This window comes from Mustela nigripes, chromosome 9 (genome assembly GCF_022355385.1).
Source record: "Mustela nigripes isolate SB6536 chromosome 9, MUSNIG.SB6536, whole genome shotgun sequence".
In the NCBI taxonomy this organism is placed as follows: Eukaryota; Metazoa; Chordata; class Mammalia; order Carnivora; family Mustelidae; genus Mustela; species Mustela nigripes.
Window position 1 is genome coordinate 1689638 of NC_081565.1, and position 20064 is coordinate 1709701.

Below are 20064 nucleotides of genomic sequence, written 5' to 3' on the forward strand. Positions count from 1 at the left end.
AATCTGCACTTAAGATAGGGACGCGCTCCTGAGGTCTGCCGGTGCTCACAGTTACTGGGTTTCTCTGGAGGCGTGGGGCAGGCTGGGCTCCTCCGCGAGGGGGGCGCACGCAGATCTCAGTTGTCCTGCTTCCAAACTCTTGGCGGTGGCTTCTTGAAAAGAGTTATTTTCAAATAAGTTCTACTTCTGGCATTCTTGTGTGTGTGAGCTTGCGGGCAGGGCTCCCATAGTGCTCGGCTCGGCTCCTTCCACGCTGGCTGGAGAGCAGCTGTCTTCCCCCCGCTCCCCCGCCCCCCAGCCCCAGCACTCAAGACTCCGGGGTGGGGGGGCCCGTGTGTGAGTTGACCGCTGGAAGGGTCTGGCATCCTGTAAAGCCGCATACCTGGGAAATTGTCCTGCCCTGGATGCCAGTGGCCAGCGGTCCCCAGCCGCTTTGCTGGAGGGAGATTGCTGCTGCATGTGGTCTCCTGATTTTGTGTGTGTGTGATTAGAAGTATTTGCTGTTATTCCTTGGAAAGCCTGACATTTCCCGTTTGGTACCCCTGTCCCCACCCCCTAGGGGAGATCACGTCTCGCAGGGGGTTTGCGGTTGGCGAAGGAGACGCAGTGGAACATTCGCCAGCTTCGTACGGCAAGGCCCTTGGAGAAGCCACAGGGTGCTGCCGCTGTCCGTTTTGGAGCCCGTCTTAAATCCCAGACGGTTTCTGTTACGCGTTTTAGGTGTTAACAGTTAAATTCAGGTCCTGGGGATTCTCGGATCTCTTTGTTGAGTGTTTGCTTACTGTACTTAGTGTCACTCGTTACATTTCCTGTGACGTTTAGTCCGTGATGCTGCCCTTTCACAGCTGCACTCCCTCCGTTCAGCATGTGTTCAGGGCAGAATTAGTCACAGGCGTGTACGCGCACCTTGGGAGCAGAGTATCCCCAGGGTCAGCCACTCCTGTCTTGTCCGGCAGACATATGCCTGAAGGAGGTCACGTCCATGGCCGACAGCCTGTACAATATCCGGCTTCTGAGAGAGTTCGCCAACGAGTACCTCAACAGATGCTTCTATCTCACGCTGGAGGACATGCTCTATGCTCCCCTCGTGCTGAAGGTGACCGTGAGTTAGTAAAGACGCAGTTTCTAAACCCATTTATGAATAAGCTGCTTACTGTGTGCCTGGTTTTGTTTCCTTTAGCCGAACGTTATGGTTTTCATCGCCGAGCTCTTCTGGTGGTTTGAGAACGTCAAACCGGATTTCGTCCAGCCCAGGGATGTTCAGGAACTGAAGGACGGTGAGTGGGCAAGCCTTCTGGGAGGAGATGGTGGTCTTGTCCGAGCTGCCAGGTACAGCGACAGGAAGGCGCCCGTCACAGGGCTCTGCCTTTCTGCACAAGGCTGTGTTTAACTGCTTTCTCCTGGGAACACGGAGCCCTGGGCGGCCGTCTTCGCTGCCGTGTGCTGCTGCGCTGTGGCCCGCGGTGGTCACTGCACGAGCTTTTCCGCTCTGGGCCTGTGCTTGTCCACAGCATCAGAATCCCAGCATATTTGGAGAAGCGCTGTTGGGGCTTCTGGTTAGCCTTCCTGGAGGGGGGTGTACGGCTCTGCTCTTGCCCACGAGGAAGGAGAAACATCTGTTGACTGTGATCTAGGATCAATCTGCCAGCCCTGGGAATCAGCCAGGACCCTGGGAATCCAGGGAGGGGGAAGAGCATCTCCATGTCCACATGGTTCCTTGTTGAGGATCTAAAAAGCCATAAAGGAAATAGAAATCTGATGTATTAAAATTAAGGTGTTTTTCATTGAAAGAAAGTAAAGAGTTAAAAAAAAAGAAGTCACAGTGGGGAGAAGGTGTTTATGATATGTACAACAGTTACCTGCTGTTGGAGTGTGTCCCTGCTGTCTGACATCCTGGTGCCCAGCGCGTGTCCCTGGCGTCTGGCGTGACCAGTGCCCGGAGCGTGTCCCTGGTACTCGAAGTATATAAAAGCTCATGCATATCAGTAAGAAAAAAGAACAGAAAAATGAGCAAGAGACTGGAATAGGGAGTTTAAGAAAGCCGTACTGCAGACGCCTGGTAACCTTGCGGGGAAGGGCTTAGCCTACTTAGCACTGGAAACACCACTGCTGGGCGGACACCCCACCAGACTGGCAGTAAGACAGTCGAGCAGGGCCAGGGCTTGGGGCGGGAATGCAGGTGCAGCTCTCTCCCCTTTTGTTTTTGGGGTGGCGGGTCACCGCAGCTCAAGGGCCTGTGCGTCCCCTCTTGCCCGAGAGGCCGGAGCCTGTCCCGCCCCTGCCAGCCGGCCCCATCCTCATTGCCGCCTCACTGGCCTCCTTCCCGTGGTGTCCTGTGAGGTCGCGCCCTGACCGTGACCCTTCTCTGCACCGTGGTCCTTGCTGTGCTCTCCTGGGAGCCCCAGCTCCCAGCAGTGTGTGTGGAGCCCGGCCGGCACCAGCGGTGCTGATGGGAACGAGATGCCTCGTGGTGACCATTCGGTGTTGTGACCTGTGCTCTGGCCGGAAGAGCTGGCCTCCGAAGGGGGTGGTGGTTTTTCAGAAGAAGTGGGAGGGAGGCGTGCAGGCAGCCGTGCAGGGCAAGGGGGCACGTGTGAGGCTGCCTGTGGGCTGTGGCCTGGCTTGTGGGACCCACGTGACCCCTCTCTTCTGTAGGGCCTGTCCTGGTCTGGCACTGGCCGCGTGGGTGCCAGGCAGTCCTCCAGGCTGACTGCGTGTGTCTGCTCACGGCTGTCACTGGTCCTCCCACGTCCTCACGGTGGGTCTGGTGGAGTTGACATGCCACCAAGTGGTCACTGGGTCTCCTCTGCGGGGCTGTGGGCCACCTTTCGTCTTCCAGGTGCAGGCCCGGTTCTGCCTCTGGCTCGTCCATGCGCGAGGCCTTTGTGCCGACGTAGTGGGGTCCGCGGGCAGCCCAGTTGGCAGCGGCCGGCAGCCCAGTCCGCATTCTGAATTGACGTGCTGTTTGCCAGGCTCGGGCTTTTCTGCCAGCTGGCCGTGCTGTGGCTACGGGCAGGAGCTGGGGTGGGGCCGCGGCGGACGTCGCCCACAGCCGGAGGCACCAACAGCTTCTGGGCGTGGTTGGAGGCCGGTTTGCCCTCCTCACTGGGAGCGTGTGACGGCATTCTGCTCAGGACACGTTGTCCTGGGTGACCTGTGGCCGAGGCGTTTGGTCTCCGCCGTGCCCAGTGTGTGCCGGGTTGCTTTGTTGGTTTGTCTAAAGACGTCCTTATCTGGGGAAAAGAGGGTGAGCGAGTGTGTGCACGCTTGTGGGGGGGCAGAGGGACAAAGAAGCCTGGGCAGACCCCCTCCAAGCGCAGAGCCTGACACGCGGCTCCATCCCAGGGCCCCGAGATCATGAGCTGGGCGACGCTGAGGGTCGGACGCTTCGCCGACAGAGCCCCCCAGGCGCCCCAGGGCTTGGTGTGTGGAGGGGGTGGCTCCCTGTGGTGGGCGGCGCGGCCCTGTGCAGCCGGCGTCCGCGGTTGTCACCCATGTTTCTCCCCTTGGGACTTGGCACCCTGTGGCTCTTTTCCTGCCACTGACGCCTGCAGGGCCGAGGGTCTGCGGAGCTGTGGGACCTGGGCCTGTGGAGGGGCCCTTGCCTGCTCTGTGCTCCCCGGCAGGAGCTGGGGTCCGGTCGCCGTGTGAGCTCCAGGACCCTCCTTCACGGCGGCGAGATGGTGTCTTGTGTTTGACCTCAGATGGTTGTCCGACCCCTGCGCCCCTAGTTCTAGCTCTGAGGTTCTGTTTCCCTGCTGGCACTCCCAGGGCCACTTCATCACAGGCCCTGCGGTGCAGGGTTTGCCCCCGGTGGGTCCCCCCCCAAACTTGGGCCTGGATCTGTCCAGTTGCCAGGGGGCTGCAAGTCCAGAGTCTGTAGGCCCTTCACGGGTGCTGATCTTCTCCGTCCCTGATGGGGTGACTCGGGGTTCTGCTGTCCTCTTAGGGTGTGTGGGGGGCACCGTCCTCTGCACCCTGAGCAGGTGGGGCTGGAAGGGCTGCCCGGGCTGTCTTGAGTCTGGGGCCACCGTGGCAGCCAGTGGCAGGGCGCCCGTGGTGGTGGTGGTGGCGGCTTGGTGGTGTTTGGAGACACCCCCGCCAGTTTCAGTTCTTCTGGCTCTAACCTGTGGTGTAGCTTTTCATTTTCGCAGCCATCACGTTTGCAGTGTTCATTACCACAAAATACACTCATTGATTTGAAACCAGTATTTTGGACAAGTTTGTTTTAGGTAAAAGTTGCATTAATTTTTAGTTCTTATAAAAGCTGTGGATTTTTTTTTTAGGTGTTTTTTGCTGATGTTTTATTACCTTGAAAAGATTTTATTTATTTATTTATTTATTGGACAGAGATCACGAGTAGGCAGAGAGGCAGGCAGAGAGAGGGGGAAGCAGGCTCCCCGCTGAGCAGAGAGCCCGATGCGGGGCTCGATCCCAGGACCCTGGGATCATGACCAGAGCTGAAGGCAGAGGCTTAACCCACTGAGCCACCTAGGCGCCCCCTTGCTGATGTTTTAAGTAACTGTAAATAACGTGAACATTTCTGTAAATTGTGATTTCTGCAGCTAAAACAGTGTCACACCACAAGAGCAGTCGGCCTCCCGTTCCCATTTCCAACGCCACCAAGCGCAGCTTCCTGGGCAGCCCCGCAGCGGTGAGCCCCGCCGACGCGCAGCCGCCCACGCAACCGCCAGCTGAGGGCGGCCACAGGCACCGCGTGCACGACGAGCCCGAGCATCTGTGAGTCCCAGCCTGTCCGCCTCTTGTAGTTGCTTGGCAGCTTGAGTTGCAGCGTCTTTCCGAAGGGGTGATGTCTCGAGAAGGTGCTGGGGGGTTGGCCGTGGGAGGGCCTCCGCTGGCCTAGCCCCCTGCCCCCAGGACCCTCCAGGCATGCAGAGGGGCCACAAGTCCCTGTGAGCCTGAGTTGCAGTTTTGGGATATTTATCTCAGGTTGGACATTTTGGGTACTTTTTGGGCTTGTTTTTATAATAATTAATTTTTCCCCAAAAATCTACGATTCTCTCCTGGACTGCTGTGAGCCTGTGATGGTCTCTTGAGTTTACTGTATTTGCTGTTGACCTTGCGAACTGACAAGCCAGTGACTCTCGTGCCTGTTCTCTCCTGTTTAGGGGGAAGGGGGCTTCCGCCTTCAGCCCGTCCCATCCTTTACTGCCTCTGAGACAGAGACAGCAGAAGGCCGTGCAGGGGGAGGGTCCGCCCGGTAAGAGCCCCATTTCCCCTTCACCTGCCCTCTGTCCTTTCTCCTGTAACTTAGTAAAAAGATCGTTCTCAGTTGACTGTTCCTACTGTGATGTGGTTATTTTAGTTAGGAAGGTTACAGTAGAATACATTTTAATTTGTATGGATGCTCCTTAGAATTTATAGTCTTTATATGTTTTTTTAATGTAAACATGTTTATACAAAACATGTTTTATATGTTTACATATGTTTATAATTTAGAGCCTTTATAAATGATATGAAGTGTACGGAAAATCGCTGTGTGTTCGCTAGGCAGGAACGTGTGTGTGTCGATGTTTACTTGAAGTCCGGTTATTCCGGGTCGCGATGCGGCCTGATGACTGAGCTCGGTGTCACTCACTGGAATTCCCGAAATTTGCATCGCGATGCTCTGCTTTCCTTGGGCAGTTGTGTCCTGCACTATGGCGCATTTGCTTAAGAAATGGTCATTATGTTGAAAGAATTTCAGATGCTATGAAATGAGTTGCTTAACCCCGAGCGTCCCGCTCTCCCCACACGCAGATCAGAGACACCGGTCCAGTTCTTTAACCCGAGTCGACGCTCAGCCCCGCGGTGCAGCACTAGCGTGGTCGGAAAAAAAGAACAGGTGAGCTCCGCGTGTCAGATTCGCTTGTGTGTGACGTGCTCGCTAGGCGAGCACAGTGGCTCTCCAGATGGGCTCCATCCCTGGTCCACGGGGCAGAACTGTTTCCTGATGGCGCTGGACCCTTCTGCACTTTCCTCACTCTGGAGGTCGATGGAATTGGAGTCAGACGTGGGAGTCCGGGTGGACAGCAGGGACAATTACAAAAGTGTTTCATATTATAAACTTTTAGTTTTTTTAAGATTCTATTGATTTATCTGACAGAGATCACAAGTAGGCAGAGAGGCAGGCAGAGAGAGAGGGGAAAGCAGGCTCCTCGCGGAGCAGAGAGCCCGATGCGGGGCTCGATCCCAGGACCCTGGGATCATGACCTGACCTGAAGGCTTAACGACTGGGCTACCCAGGCGTCCCTCAGTTTTAATTTCTCCTGTGATAAATTTTCATCTTGATAAATATATACTAAAAACTATTGGGTGTCCTTGGTGATTTTTCAGGGTGTAAAGGGGTTCTGGACTGAAACATTTGAGAATTGCTGAAGCTGGTCTCTGTCATCCCCTGCCCTGGGAGAGGGTTTGCTTAATCCTCTAGACCTCCAGTTTGTCGTCTTTTTGTCACTAGTATTGTGTCGCTCCGTGTCTGAGTCACTGCTTGTGTCGACAGTGGCATGCCCAACGGCTTCTTTCCCCACATCGCAGGCCTGTGTCTCAGCCAGCACCCTTCGCTCTCCATCACGCCACCAGCTGTGACATGGATCCCGGCTCCAGTGACAGCGTCAGCCTGGCCCGCTCCATCAGTAAGGATAGTCTGGCCTCCAATGTCATTCACCTGACGCCGCAAAACCAGCCACAGCCCACGGCGCTGAAGACCGATGGGAAGAGCCTTCTGAACAATGTGGATATAGAGGATGAGGAGGCAGAGCTGGTGGCCGTCATTAGGACGGATGTGGCGCCCCACTGTGGTGACCGGAGCCTGCCCCCAAGTGCCAGGTCTCCCCAGAGGCTGGCGGATGCCCTAGAAAGTACGCCTGACAGTTTCTTCCTGGAGCCGTTGATGCCGGCCGTGCTTCGGCCCGCCAAAGAGAAGCAGGCGATTGCCAAGGAGGAAGAGTACGGGGAGGGGCGGCCGCGGAGCTTCACGTCCAAGAGGCCCAGCGAGGGCCACCAGCCCCTGGTGCGCAAGAGGGCGCCCAGCAGTCACGGTGCTCGTGACCTGAGTAGGACTTTCACCCCTATCTCCTGTGCGGAACTCCCTGTGGGCATGGAGCCCGCGCCCACCGAGCCGGGGCTGCCGGTGGCCGGGGACGCCCGTGGTGGGCTCCTGGGCAGCGGTGGTTTCAATCTGTTACCTCAGGGGCAGACTGCCGATGGCTTCTTCCTTCACGTCACCAGAGCCGATGAGGACCCCGAGGGCAGGTTCTGCGTCAGCTGTGCCCGGAGCCCCGGTGCCCACGAGCCCGAGCCGTGGGCCATCCTGAGGCAGGACTCAGACTCGGACGTGGCAGACCTGGAGGAAGCGGAGCAGGATTTCGTGGGCGAGGACCCCCCCGTGGTGACAGCCAGGTGTGTCGGGGAGGAGGAGTCCGCCAAGCTGCAGGAGGACATGAAGGGGAAGGAGCACGAGGACAAGGATGATGCCAGCGGCCGCTCGAGCCCGTGCCTGAGCACGGTGTCTCAGGTCAGCAGCGTCTCCGTGGCCAGCGGCAGCGTGAAGATGACCAGCTTCGCGGAGCGCAAGCTGCAGAGGCTGAACAGCTGCGAGACCAAGTCGAGCACCAGCAGCTCCCAGAAGACCACGCCCGACGCGTCCGAGAGCTGCCCGGCCCCTCTGACCACGTGGAAGCAGAGGCGGGAGCAGAGCCCGAGCCGGCAGAGCCGGGAGCACGCCAGCCTCCTGGCTTCCGAGCTGGCGCAGCTGCACATGCAGCTGGAGGAGAAGCGCCGGGCCATTGAGACGCAGAAGAAGAAGATGGAGGCCCTGTCGGCCCGGCAGCGGCTCAAGCTGGGCAAGGCCGCCTTCCTGCACGTGGTCAAGAAGGGGAAGGCGGAGGGCGCGCCCCCGCCACGCAAGCCGGACGCCCTGGTGGGAGAGTTCGCCCAGCACAACGGCGAGGCCTTCGACGGCGAGGTCTGCAAGTCGGAGGAGCTGCTCCTGAAGGATGAGGGCCGGGAGGGCGTCCTGGTGTCTCCAGACGTGGACGCGGGCGGCCTGCTTCTCCTGCAGCCGCCCAGAGCAAAGGTCCCTGCCGCGCTGCCGGAGCTGGAGAAGAGCAAGGCGCTGTCCGCCGCCCTGCTGGAGGACGCCGGCGAGGCGCTGGACGTGAGCGAGGGTGACCTGTCCATCGAGAAGCTGAACGAGACCATCAGCACGCTGCAGCAGGCCATCCTGAGGATCTCGCAGCAGCAGGAGCAGCTGCTCATGAAGCCCCCCGCGCTCCCGGGCCCGAAGCAGAACGCCCAGGACCAGAAGGTCAGGGCGGCCATCCACTTCGTGGAGCCGCTCTCTCCACCCGGGACGACAGGTCACCGCAAGCCTCCCCGCCTTGGGCAGGGTCGGAACTCCCGCTCGGGCAGGCCGGCTGAGCTCAAAGTGCCCAAGGACAGACAGCAGACTTCCTCCCGCAGCAAGACCCCCACGCCCAGTAGAGAGACCCTCCCTCACCTGCGGCCTTTCCCCGCTCGGCCCCCCTCCGACCCGGGCTGGGACAGTGTTGCGGAGCCTGGAAACGAGGCTCACGACAGATGCCTCTTTGACAGCCACAGGCTCCACGATGAAGACAACCAGCGGACTTTTGTCTTGCCCCCTTCCAAAGACACAAACATCCTCTCGGAACAGGCGGGCCTCAAAGAAGTTCTGGGTAGCAGTGTGGAGGAGGCGGCGCTCGGCTCCCCGGCTGTGTCCGGGAAAGAGAACGTCCCTGCGGACGAGCCCCCAAGGAGCAAGGCCAGTCTCATCGAGGTGGACCTCTCGGACCTGAAGGCCCCTGACGAGGACGGAGAGACGGAGGGTCCCCAGAGCTCGGCGGACCTCGCCAGCGAAGGCGATCAGAAACCGGGGGTCGGCTTCTTCTTCAAGGTAAACTGTCGGACGGGTGGCGGGCTTCCTCTCGTGCCTTTGGTTTTACGGGTGTGTCAGAGGCTCACACTCAGAGCTGGGCCCCGCGCGATCTGTCGCCAGGACCCGGCTCCGCGGGAAGTGCCCGCGGGTGCGGCCTGTTGCAGCGAGCGTGGCCAGGTGCCCGTGAGGCTTTAGTCCGGTCCCGAAACGGGCATCCCATGCCGTTTTCACGGCTCAGAAGTGTTCTGTTCCTTTTGATGGTTTCCTGACCATCCGGTAAACGCCGGTGTTGTTAGCTCGTGGGCCTGTGGGGGCCGGGCCGGGAGAGCAGCGGGAGCTCCGCGGAAGCTTCCTGTCGGGCTCTGTGTCTGTCCTTGAGTGTGTTCTTAGGTGGAAAGGGAGGCGGGTTGTGGGAGCTTCCCCGCTGTTTCCCACGACTTCTCCCACGGGCACAGGGTGCGTCTCCTCTGACCAGCAGCCAGGCCGTGTGTGGTGCCTGACGCTTGGAACGTGTCAGCGAATGGCGGTCAGTCCCGGGGTCAGCTCCTGTGTGGAAAGCGAGGCAGACGGGGCCCAGTGGGAAGGTGACGGCTGGGGCTGTTCTCAGGGTGGCCTAGTTATTCCCGAGTGTCCTCGTGTCTGCGAGGACGGCCCGATCCTCGGTGAGGGAGTCCGGGACGTGTGTGGCCGTGCCGGGACCCACTGTCGGCGCACGTCCACTGCGGGGGCTGTGTCCTGCGGTGACGCGAGGGGCCTGCTTGCAGGACGAGCAGAAGGCGGAGGACGAGCTGGCCAAGAAGCGGGCGGCCTTCCTCCTGAAGCAGCAGCGCAAGGCCGAGGAGGCCCGCGCGAGGAAGCAGCAGCTGGAGGCGGAGGTGGAGCTCCGGAGGGATGAGGCCCGGTGAGCCGCCCCCCCCCCCCCCCGCACCCCTGCTCGGGCCTCCCTCCCCCGGCCTGTCCCCATCCCACCCCCACGGGGCCGAGCCGGGCTCTGCTTTACGCCCTTAGGGCTGGTCCCCCTTGACGTGCGTGACCGTCCGGGCTGTGGGTGCTCTTCCGGGGGTGCCTCTGGGTGGGGACGTCGGGCGTGCACGGGCGCAGGTGAGACCGGCGCAGGGGGGGAGCGCGGTGGCCACCAGCCCTGTGAGCCCCGGGAGCGCGTGTGAGCGGGCGCGTGTGAGCGGGCGCGCGTGAGCGGGCGCGGGTGAGCGGGCGCGGGTGAGCGCGTGAGCGGGCGCGTGAGCGGGCGCGGGTCCCGCAGGCGGAAAGCGGAGGAAGACCGGGCCCGAAAAGAGGAGGAGAAGGCGCGGCGGGAGCTCATCAAGCAGGAGTACCTGCGCCGGAAGCAGCAGCAGATCTTAGAGGAGCAGGGGCTGGCCAAGCCCAAAGCCAAGCCCAAGAAGCCGCGGCCCAAGTCCGTCCACCGTGAGGAGTCGTGCAGCGATGCGGCGACCAAGTGCTCCTCAGCCCGTAAGCAGGCGGGGCGCGCGGGGCGGCCTCGTGCGGTGCTGGCGGGGGGTGCCGCGGCGGGCCTGGCGGCAGCTTTCCTCTCCCACCAGCCGACCACCTGAGCCGGGCCCAGTCGGGCTCTAGCCTGTCCCTGGCCTCTGCGGCGACCACCGAGCCCGAGAGCGTGCACTCGGGGGGCACGCCTTCCCAGCGGTAAGGGGGCCTGTGGGGTGGACATGGGGGGTCGTGGGCTGTGATTCTGGGGTGATTTCCCAGGGACTCCTGTCCGCCCCACCCCGCAGACTGTCAGAGCCGTGGTGCTAGAGCCTCCGTGCGGGGCTGCCTCTTCCCTGTCAGCCTGGCCGTGTCCCTGAGTACCACGGTTCCCAGCAGCGCCTCACTGGGGCCTCCGGCGTGTGCTCTGCTGTCACCAGCCATCCCGTGGTGGCGTTGAGGGCTTAGGACCCCGATCAGGATCGGCCCTCTGCCCTCTGCCCAACATCCCCTGGACGTGGCTCCCGTGGTGACTGCCCCTTGCTGGGTTCAGCCTATGGGTCTGGTGGCTGCTGTTGGTTGACGCTGCCGGCAGGCCAGTGCTCGGCCTGCGTGAGGCTGGGTTTCTGTGGCGTGGGACAGCTTCCCTTGGGACTCTGCAGTAACGGGGGATGCACGGGGGGCCTTGCTGGTACCACCACCGATGATCTTGTGCCTTCTGCACGTGTGTCGTTGGCCCCAACTGTTTTCCATCCTTTACTGTGTGGCGTGTCCTCTTGGGGCTGTGGCCACGTGGTCCTCTTCGTCACGTGGCTGGTGGCTTCCTGTCACCAGGGCCCTGCACAGGGCCCACGTCAGGGACTCTGGATCCTGGCTGGGGTTTGGTTCTGCCGCTGCATCACCTGGGCTGGCCGGCCCCCTTGGGGCAGCCACGTGCTGCTTTGCCACTGTTGGCTTCTGCTGGGCTCTGTGGGGACTGCCCCGAGGGATACAATTAGGCCTGCCTGGTGTCGGGGAGGGGTCGAGACCTGGGCTTCTGGACTCCGTCCATTCTGCTCCCTCCCGGGGTGTGTCTCTCATGTGTCAGCAGTGCAGATCTCCCAAAGTGAGTCTGGAAGCTTCCCGAGCCAGAGTCTCGGTGCTGCTTTCGTGCTCTGTCAGGGTCCCGCCTCAGGCAGGCGTCTGATGGAGGGCAGCGTCCCTCCAGGGCGTCTATTCTAGTCACTGTGTTGGGCCCCTTGTGTTCTGCCCCGAGTTTGTAGTCGTGCTTGGGGGGCGGAGTGAGTGGGGTCGCTGTCCGACTCCTCCACGGTGGGCGTTCCTTCCTGCCCGGAGGGTGGGGGCTGGGCAAGAGGGGATGCCTGTGACCGTCCCTCCCCTGCCCCCGCCACCCCTCTGCTTCAGAGTCGAGTCCCTGGAGGCCTTGCCTACACTGAGCCGTAACCCCAGCCGGAGCACAGATAGAGACTGGGAGACGGCGTCTGCAGCGTCCTCTCTCGCGTCCGTGGCCGAGTACACAGGTAAGGGGAGGTCACGGGCGCGTCCCTGCCGCTGGGGGCAGGTATTAGGCAGGTCCTGCCTGTCTGTGGCCCGCAACATGCCTTTCTGTCCCTGTGGCCCCATGCCAAGTTGTGTTGTCTTGGCACTAGGGAGACTTAGACCTTGAGACTATTTCTTGGTTCTTTTACATACGAAAGCAAGTGAAACCAGAAAAGGACTACCACCACCTTGATTTTCAGTTTATTTAAAGATCGTAACGCAGAACAATTCCTCCCAGCAGATTCGAAGTGGGTGTGGCTTTCCGCTCTCAGAACCATAGACTTTGCTGACCCGGCCGGTCGCTGCTTGGGGAACTCGGGCTTTTCTTGTGCGTGTGTGCGTTCCTTAGAGTGTAACTTTGTGCCCCTCGCCTGGCTTCACAGGTCCCAAGCTCTTTAAGGAGCCCAGTAGCAAGTCAAACAAACCGATCATTCACAACGCTATCTCTCACTGTTGTCTGGCTGGAAAAGTGAATGAACCTCACAAGAATTCAATATTAGAGGCAAGTATCCAACATCAGCCGCTTGTTCTTTTTAAGTGAGGCACCGTTGGCACGCGGTGGCACTAACCACGGAGTCTGCGTAGAGGGAAGGATGTTAGTGAATGAAGAGCTCTTCCTAAAACAGAACCTGGTCGCTCAGTGTGCGGGTGCTTTCCTGCCGTGGCTTTGCCACCGAGTCACCCGGGCCCCACTGGCAGTGCCAGGTGGGCGAGCGCGGGCACACAAGAGCCGTGTGCACGGTGCTCTGCTGTGCGGGGGTGGGGATGGCTTGAGGAAGAGCGGGCTGCAGACGGGCCAGACTCGAGGCTGTTGCCCTGGGGACAGAGCTGGAGTCTAGGGCAGGGCCCTCCCGTGCGGAGTGAGTGGCAGGAGCTAGTAGCCTCGGCCGGTTAGCTGAGGGCAGGGTGACTGCAGGGGGCGGAGGGGACCGGGTTTCTGCACTCTGGTGCCTGTGGCCGAGGCCGCGTCGGCTAGAGACAGGAGGAACTTGCAGGGTGTCCTGAGGGGTGAAGGGGAGCGCTCAACTCCCTGGAGAGATGAAGCTTGGAGTGAAATGCTTGCTGTTGGGCTCCGTGGTGCCGGATGCCACCTTCATGTTGGCCACTGTGATCACAGCTGCCACGGGATGGTGTTGGCCTCGGCCATGTTAAGGGAAGCTGATGGCGGTCTCAGCGAGAAGTTGATCGGCAGTTGGAAGTGGAGGGTCGAGGTCAGGCTCACATGCCCTTAGCCTGACTGGCTCTCGGGGTCGGGGCGAGCGGCGCCCTGTGCCCCACGCATGGTGGGGACGCCTCTCCCTCGGTGTCCTCATGCAGGTCTTGATCCTGGGGATCAGTCGGGGGACAAACCCAAAGGTCCGGGCTGTGAGGTTGACGTTCTGGGGTGTGAAGCAGGCCCTGATAGAGGAGCTCGCGGGCTGCTTCTGGGAGAGGCTGGAGAGGACGCGGTGTCTGCGCTGGTGCTGTGGTGTGGAAATGGCCGCAGACCCTGTGTGACCGAGTGGGCGTGGCTCCGTGCCCAGAGTACCGTTGACAGCAGCAGGTGGTGGCCGCGCTCGGCCTGTGCCGTACAAGAGGAAGCGATGAGTTGCCTGTGAGTGGAGGGGACAGCGGGGCGGGAGCCAGGGGTTGGGTCTGCTGGCAGCTGGGAGCAGCCTGCGTGGGCACCAGGGGGCAGAGGGGCTCAGGGGAGGCCGGTGGGCATGGATGGGGCAGCTCCCACAGGGCGGCTGTCGGCGCGGGACCCCTGCTTGGCTCTCGGCGAAGCGGTGCATGCAGCTGTGGGCAGGGAGGGTGCAGACGCGGACGCAGCCGGCCCTCGGAGTGGCCTGTAAACTGCGGGCCGGGGGCCGACGAGGGGGCGCGAGCATGGGAGCAGGGGTGCGGAAGCAGGGCGGTGGCTGGGGCGGGCCAGAGCACAGGCGCGCGGGGGCCACGTCTGGAGCCGCTGCTGCTTTGCATCTCGCTCCGTGTTGAAACGCACTTTTTAGTTCGTTGAAGTCAGTATTGTTTATACTTACGGATCTGGGTTTCCCCACTTGATCTTTGAAAATATATATTTGTGTGTGAGTTTATTTGAGTAAATGACAAGCCTGTTATTCTTTTTTTTTTTTTAAGATTTTGTTTATTTATTTGACATCACAAGTAGGCAGAGAGGCAGGCAGAGAGAGGGGGGAAGCAGACTCCTTGCTGAGCAGAGAGCCCGATGTGGGGCTTGATCCCAGGACCCTGAGATCATGACCTGAGCCAAAAGCAGAGCCTTAACCCACTGAGCCACCCAGGCGCCCCAAGCCTGTTACATTCTTACGAAGCTAGTATGTATTTGTGAAAAACAAGTGTGGTTTCTAAAGCAGAAACAGAACAGTGGCTCTGCTTTACATTTTTACAAATCTTTTAAATTCCCGGCTTCATGGAGGGGGGCCGGGTCCCTGTCTGCTTCTGTGGGCAGTCTGTTAGGAACGCCCCTCCCCAGCCTCGGGAGCAGCCCGTGGCACGCTGGGCTGGGTGGGTGAGGGCAAGAGCCCGGCCGTGGCTGTGGGAGGGCACTGGGCTCGGGGACCCCTGGTGGGGAGGGGTGCTGGGTTAGGTGGTTCAGCTTGGGCTTTAACACAAAAACCTGGAGGTCAAAGCGGTGTGCAGTGGACACAGTGACCAGTACCCACACTGGCTCGCTTCGGGCTCCTTTGGGGGCACGTCCCTGGTAGGCTTGGCGGTTTTCCATCTGTTTGTAGACCGGTATGGCTGTCGTCTGTAGCTCGGGTGTAGGAGGAAAGTCTGTCCCTTGAGCCACACTCCCCATGCGCCCTGGCTCCCACCAACCTGCTGTCTCCGGAGGGGCCTCCCCTGGCCATGTCCCACGAAGGAGGTCCCGCACCAGGTGGCCTTTTGGGGCTGTGTGCTCCCCGACCGCGTCATGGGTGTGTCCCATCCCTGTCGAGCCTGTGGCAGGGGCGCTCTCCCTTTCGTGAGCAGATCCGACTCCCTTGTGCAGTTCTGCCCCAGTGTGTTGATCTGCTCTCCCGCTGAAGGGCATGTGGCTTTCTCTTCTGTCACAGTGGTGACGAATGCCGCCGCAAGCATTCACGTCGGGGGTTCTGTGTGGAAGCTTAGACAAGAGCCGCCGAGCCACGGGGGGGACTCTGTGCTTAACGTTCCGAGCAGCCGCCCAGCTGGTTCTGCTCCCTCCGGCCGCGCGGGAGGCTCCAGTCTCTGCACACCGGCACCGGCACTCGCTGTCGCCTTTCTGTTGGGTGGTGGCCCTCCCCGTGGGCAAGGGCGCTGTCCCAGTGTGGGTTTCGATCTGCGGTTCTCTGGTGGCTCGTGAGGGCGTGTGTGATCGTTCACTCCATTTCAAAAGCATTTTTTCTCACACACGTGGACCACCCGAGTCAAGTCTCAGGGGCAGGTGCTGCTCCTCCGCTCTGCGAGTGGGAGCACCTCGGCCAGGTGTGGGTGGGCGGTGCTGCGAGCGGGAGGAGCGACTCTCCAGCCCTCGCCTCTCCCTTTCCTCCCTCCATGCAGGAGCTGGAGAAGTGCGACGCCAATCACTACATCATCCTGTTCCGGGACGCCGGCTGCCAGTTCCGAGCGCTTTACTGCTACTATCCCGACACCGAGGAGATCTACAAGCTGACCGGCACGGGCCCGAAGAGCATCACCAAGAAAATGATCGACAAGCTGTATAAATACAGCTCAGACCGAAAACAGTTTAACCTGATCCCAGCCAAAACCATGTCCGTCAGCGTGGACGCTCTCACTATTCATAACCACTTGTGGCAGCCCAAGCGGCCCGCGGTGCCAAAGAAGACCCAGACTCGTAAATGACAGCGGCGCCAGCGGGCGGGTCCGAAGGGTGTGTGGACAGGATCGATATTTATTATTTTCATCCGTTTGGGTACGAAGTGTGCATAGTCACAGACCCTTTCCAGAGAGGCTTCCAGCGAAACCACAGAAAACCGTCCCTTGGCTCCCAGCGCACGCACAGGACGCCGGGCGGAGGACGAGGCACCCCGCTGAGTGGCTCATGGAGGCCGCGGCCGCTGCTGGCCAGGGAGGGTCAGACGAGGGGTACGCGTGTCGTGAGGTCTCCAGGCTGTGGATCCCTCCCTTTACTTGAAGTTCTCCTTCGGTGTGAATGGAAAGTGATCTTCGCTTTCTCACCTCCTGCCCCCCCCCACGTGACCTCACACCCCTCGTGCTGGAATCCCAGGAGATGGCGGGCCGAGGCTCGGTCTCGGGTCGGGGTTTGAATGTGTTTAGGAAAGGGATTTGAATTGGGGGAATCTTGTTCATTTGAGAAACTGTATGATATTTATTGATTGTGTCTACTGCCAATGTTCATATCCAGTTCTAAGATTTCTGAAAAAAATTCTTGTTCTTTGCTGCTCAGACAACGTTTACTGAAAATACCAGTTCACTAAAAGCACTGAAAATCTGCAAAGTCTGTCTTCTGCTAGGACGACGTTTACAGACGTGGCGACGCTGCTTGCTGGCACGCGATCGCGCGGTGGCGAGCGGTTCCGCCGGCCGGCGGCTGCCTGACTGCAGATGCGCAAGCCGAGCAGATGCCAGCCCGCGCTCGTGGCGTTTTGGGTAGTTCTCTAACGATTTGTTCACTTTAATAAAGACAGATTTTGGTAACGTAGAATATTTTCCACTCTGAGCATGTTTCTCTCGAGAGCTGATGCACTTAGGCTGACGGGTCCCGCAGTGGCGTTGCGATGTCCCGACTTGTCCACCCCGAGTCTGGCTTCTGCAGGGCAGCGCGCCCTGAGAGGACTGTGCGGGGCTCCGTTCAGACTGGCCGTTCTGTGCTGTTGCATATTTACAAACAATGTAAGTGGTTGTTTGCAGTTATCTTGGAACTCCAAGCAAGCGAGACGGCTTTGGATTCTGTCCGTGTTGGCGCAGATGGTCGTCCGCGCCTCTCCCGACCGCAGGCTCCCGGGAGACAGGTGCACCCGGTCCCCTGGCCTTCACGCAGCTGCAGTCCTGCTGACGCTGTGTGACTGACCAGCTGCTCTGAGCCTTGATCAGAGCCAAGTGCCGGAACATTCTGGAGTCGCGCGTGTTAGTTTTGCACATGTTTTCTTGGGAGTATTACTTGAATCTATCTCGAACTGCGGAAGACCCTTCGGATCAATGGGAAAAGTCAGACCCTTGTCCCTGCTCCCTGATTTGCAGAAGGTTGGAAGGTAAGTGAGTTCTGTACCCGGGGAAGGAGGGAACCGGCTACAGAACACGGGAAGGAACTGTGAGCCTTCTTCCCGCCGCCTCCCGTCGGCGCCCTCCGCCCTCCGAAGACCCCAGGTTCGTACGTCCTGTGTTCGCCGCGGCTCCGTCCTGGGAGCCTGGGAGCGCGTCGTGGGGCTGCGGGATTCTGGAAGCGGAGTGCGAAGGGGTCTGCAGTGGACTTCTTGTCCCCGTGCGTTTCACTCGTGGGCTTTGTTTCTCCTTGTACGTTTGATCTTCTACTGTTCTATTTATTTTAAGAGATCACTAAGATGTAATAAAGTAATGAACTAATTTGCTTTCTGTTAGTCACACCTGTGTGCTGTCGCTGTGGGTCCTTCCGCCGGTCCGCGTCTCCGCTCCTTGCTCAGAGGAGCTTCTGGTGGTTTTTACGTCAGAAACACTCCGCTCCCAGAGAGTCACGTCCTCTTGTCGTGGGGAACAGGGAGGCTTTCTGACTAGCCGCCGGCCTTCGTGGAGTCCCAACGGGTGGCCGCTTCTCGGCTGACCCGCCGGGGTCCTGGTGGAGTGAGGGACGTGGTGGCTGTTAGGGAGGACCCGGAGCTTACGGCGGAGCCGGGGGGACGCTCCTGCCGGGCCTCCGGGGATCCTGCGTTCCCTTTTCTGTTTTTTAAAGAGTGTTATTTATTTGTTTGACAGAGATCACAAGTAGGCAGAGAGGCAGGCAGAGAGAGAGGAGGAAACAGGATCCCTGGCAAGCAGAGAGCCCGATGCGGGGCTCCATCCCAGGACCCTGAGATCATGACCTGAGCCGAAGGCTTTAACCCACTGAGCCACCCAGGTGCCCCAAATCCTGGGTTTTCTTGATGGGATTAGTCGGCCTGTGGAGTACTTGGACGTTGTCCTGTACCGTCTTCTTACTGTCCGTTATCTCAACAGGCCCTACCTTAGAGGCTGATGCTTTTTAAAAAAAAATTGTTTTTTTTTTAGGATTTTATTTATTTGAGAGAGGCGGTGTGAGAGCACAAGCAGGGGAGCAGCAGCAGAGGGAGAAGCGGCTCCCCGCCGAGCAGGGAGCCTGATGCGGGCCCGATCCCAGGACCCTGGGCCAGAACCCGAGCCCAAGGCAGCTGCCTCGCCGGTGGAGCCCCCAGATGCCCCCAGCAGCTGACGTTTCTGATGTCCTGTCATCAGGCCGGTGCTGAAATGGCCAATAGAAGCGTTTGGTGTATCGATTGGTAGAGCCAGCTTTTTTATTATGGCAAATTTCAGACCCATGGGATGCATTTCGTGGTTGAGATTTTATTTATTTCTTTTTATTTTAAAAATTTATTTATTTGATAGCGATCACAAGCAGGCAGAGAGGCAGGCAGGGAGACGGGGGGAAGCAGGCTCCCCACTGAGCAGAGAGCCCGATGCGGGGCTCGGTCCCAGGACCCTGAGATCATGACCTGAGCCGAAGGCAGAGGCTTAACCTATTGAGCCCCCCAAGTGTGCCTGGTGGTTGAGATTTTAGTCCCTTCTGGCGTGACGTGGCAAACATTTTTTAGTTCTGTAGGATGGCCTTACAGCTTTATAAACAGTGCACATTTTCCAACGCCCCCGTGGTATTTGTGTTGTGTCGCAAATCTCATAGGACGGAAAGGCAGCCATCTCGTTGCCTGCTGGAATGCTGACGGACAGTCGGGCTGTGCTTGTCCAGCCGCGGAGTTCAACCTGTGGAGGAAGTGGCACCCGGACGACTGGTCTGGACTGGGAGCGCCAGGAGCCCCGAGGGTCGCTGTTCGAAGACGGAGGACACTGGAGCGAGCCGGTCCTCCGTTGACCTTGCTCTCGTGTCCACACACACACGTGCACCAGTGTCATAGATAGGGATGTGGGCACGCGCACAGGTGGCCCTTTTCCCCGTGGGGCCTTCCCCGCTGTGTCCTCCGGGCGCCGCCCTAGAGCCGTGTCTGGGCAGGTGTTCCAGGCCCCAGGCCTGCTTTTGGAGAGGCAGAGGTGCTAGAAGTGTTCTGAAGTCACTCCTCGCGTGTACTTCTGCCTGTGTCTGTGGTCGTGCTCTGAAGGGGCAAGTACTCACCTAAAGAAACTTCCCTTTTGGAAGGAACTTGGGTTCAGATGAGCTTGGGTCACCTTTGATGACGGATGCCGACGTTTGCGGACTGGCTTTGACTTCAAACATGTTTCTGTCAGACTGCGTCACGCATGGGAGGGACATGGCTCCGTGGCTGCTTGTGCCCCACTGACTCTGGCCAAGAAGTAGGACGTGCCGGGGTGGCCTCTTCTCTGGGCAGCTCGGGGCGCCTGGCTCTGACCCTGGGTCCGGTGTCGCCAGCCGACTTGCGCTGGGGACTCTGCCGTCCGTCGCACATGAGGCCCGGCCGTGGATGTGGCCTGTGATCTCGGGCAGGCACCGGGCCCAAAAAGCGTCTCGGTGTCCCTGTCCCACTCTCGGCTTACCCCCGTCCCGGGCAAATCTGTGTGCTCGTTTGACAGTGAGCAGAGAGGGATGATCCCCACTCTGTCCCCACTCTTGGGCCTGCCGTAGAAAGAGTGAGTTACACGTCCGAAATCACAAGGGACGCATCTCCCCGGAGCCGCTTGTCTTGGGAATAAGTCACAGAGCCCAGAAGCGTCGTGAGAACCACAGCGAGAACCTCCATACGGGCACACGGTCTGTGAAGTCTGCTTCGGGGAAACACGTTTCTGGGCGATGAAAACGTGGGGTTGCTTCCCCTGCAGAGAAGTGGTGATGGCGTCAAACCCGTTCCCCGTGGAAGTGCAGGCCCCGTGCGTCTCTGTGAGGCCCGAGGCTGTGGCCGCGGCGTCCGCTAATCAGCTGTCTGCATGGAAAGTGGCCACTTTGCCCCGGCCTTGTGGGGCCCGCCTGGCGCTCTGGGGGCCCCCAGGCTGTCGCCAACCCCAGGGAGTCAAGGTTCTGACCTCAGCCCCGCTGGCCGGCGTCGGGGTTGCTGGAGCACGCCACTGGC

General features: G+C 59.9%; 1 protein-coding gene across 3 annotated transcripts in view; it reads left to right on the forward strand.

Moving 5' to 3' along the window:
- The window catches only part of CAMSAP1 (calmodulin regulated spectrin associated protein 1), a 36005-nt gene extending 18583 nt beyond the window's left edge, over positions 1–17422 (forward strand). For 2 of the 3 annotated variants that reach the window (XM_059410339.1, XM_059410340.1), the window contains 12 exons: positions 957–1096; positions 1181–1277; positions 4566–4740; positions 5130–5221; positions 5761–5845; positions 6538–8914; positions 9661–9797; positions 10158–10366; positions 10456–10558; positions 11744–11859; positions 12262–12380; positions 15401–17422. In XM_059410339.1, the coding sequence (XP_059266322.1) occupies positions 957–1096; positions 1181–1277; positions 4566–4740; positions 5130–5221; positions 5761–5845; positions 6538–8914; positions 9661–9797; positions 10158–10366; positions 10456–10558; positions 11744–11859; positions 12262–12380; positions 15401–15703 (3953 nt within the window). In that variant the 3' untranslated portion in view covers positions 15704–17422. Of the gene's footprint in view, positions 1–956; positions 1097–1180; positions 1278–4565; positions 4741–5129; positions 5222–5760; positions 5846–6537; positions 8915–9660; positions 9798–10157; positions 10367–10455; positions 10559–11743; positions 11860–12261; positions 12381–13195; positions 13473–15400 lie in introns of all 3 variants that reach the window. The other variant, XR_009406198.1, reaches the window with a different exon arrangement.
- Positions 17423–20064: the final 2642 nt, after the last annotated feature.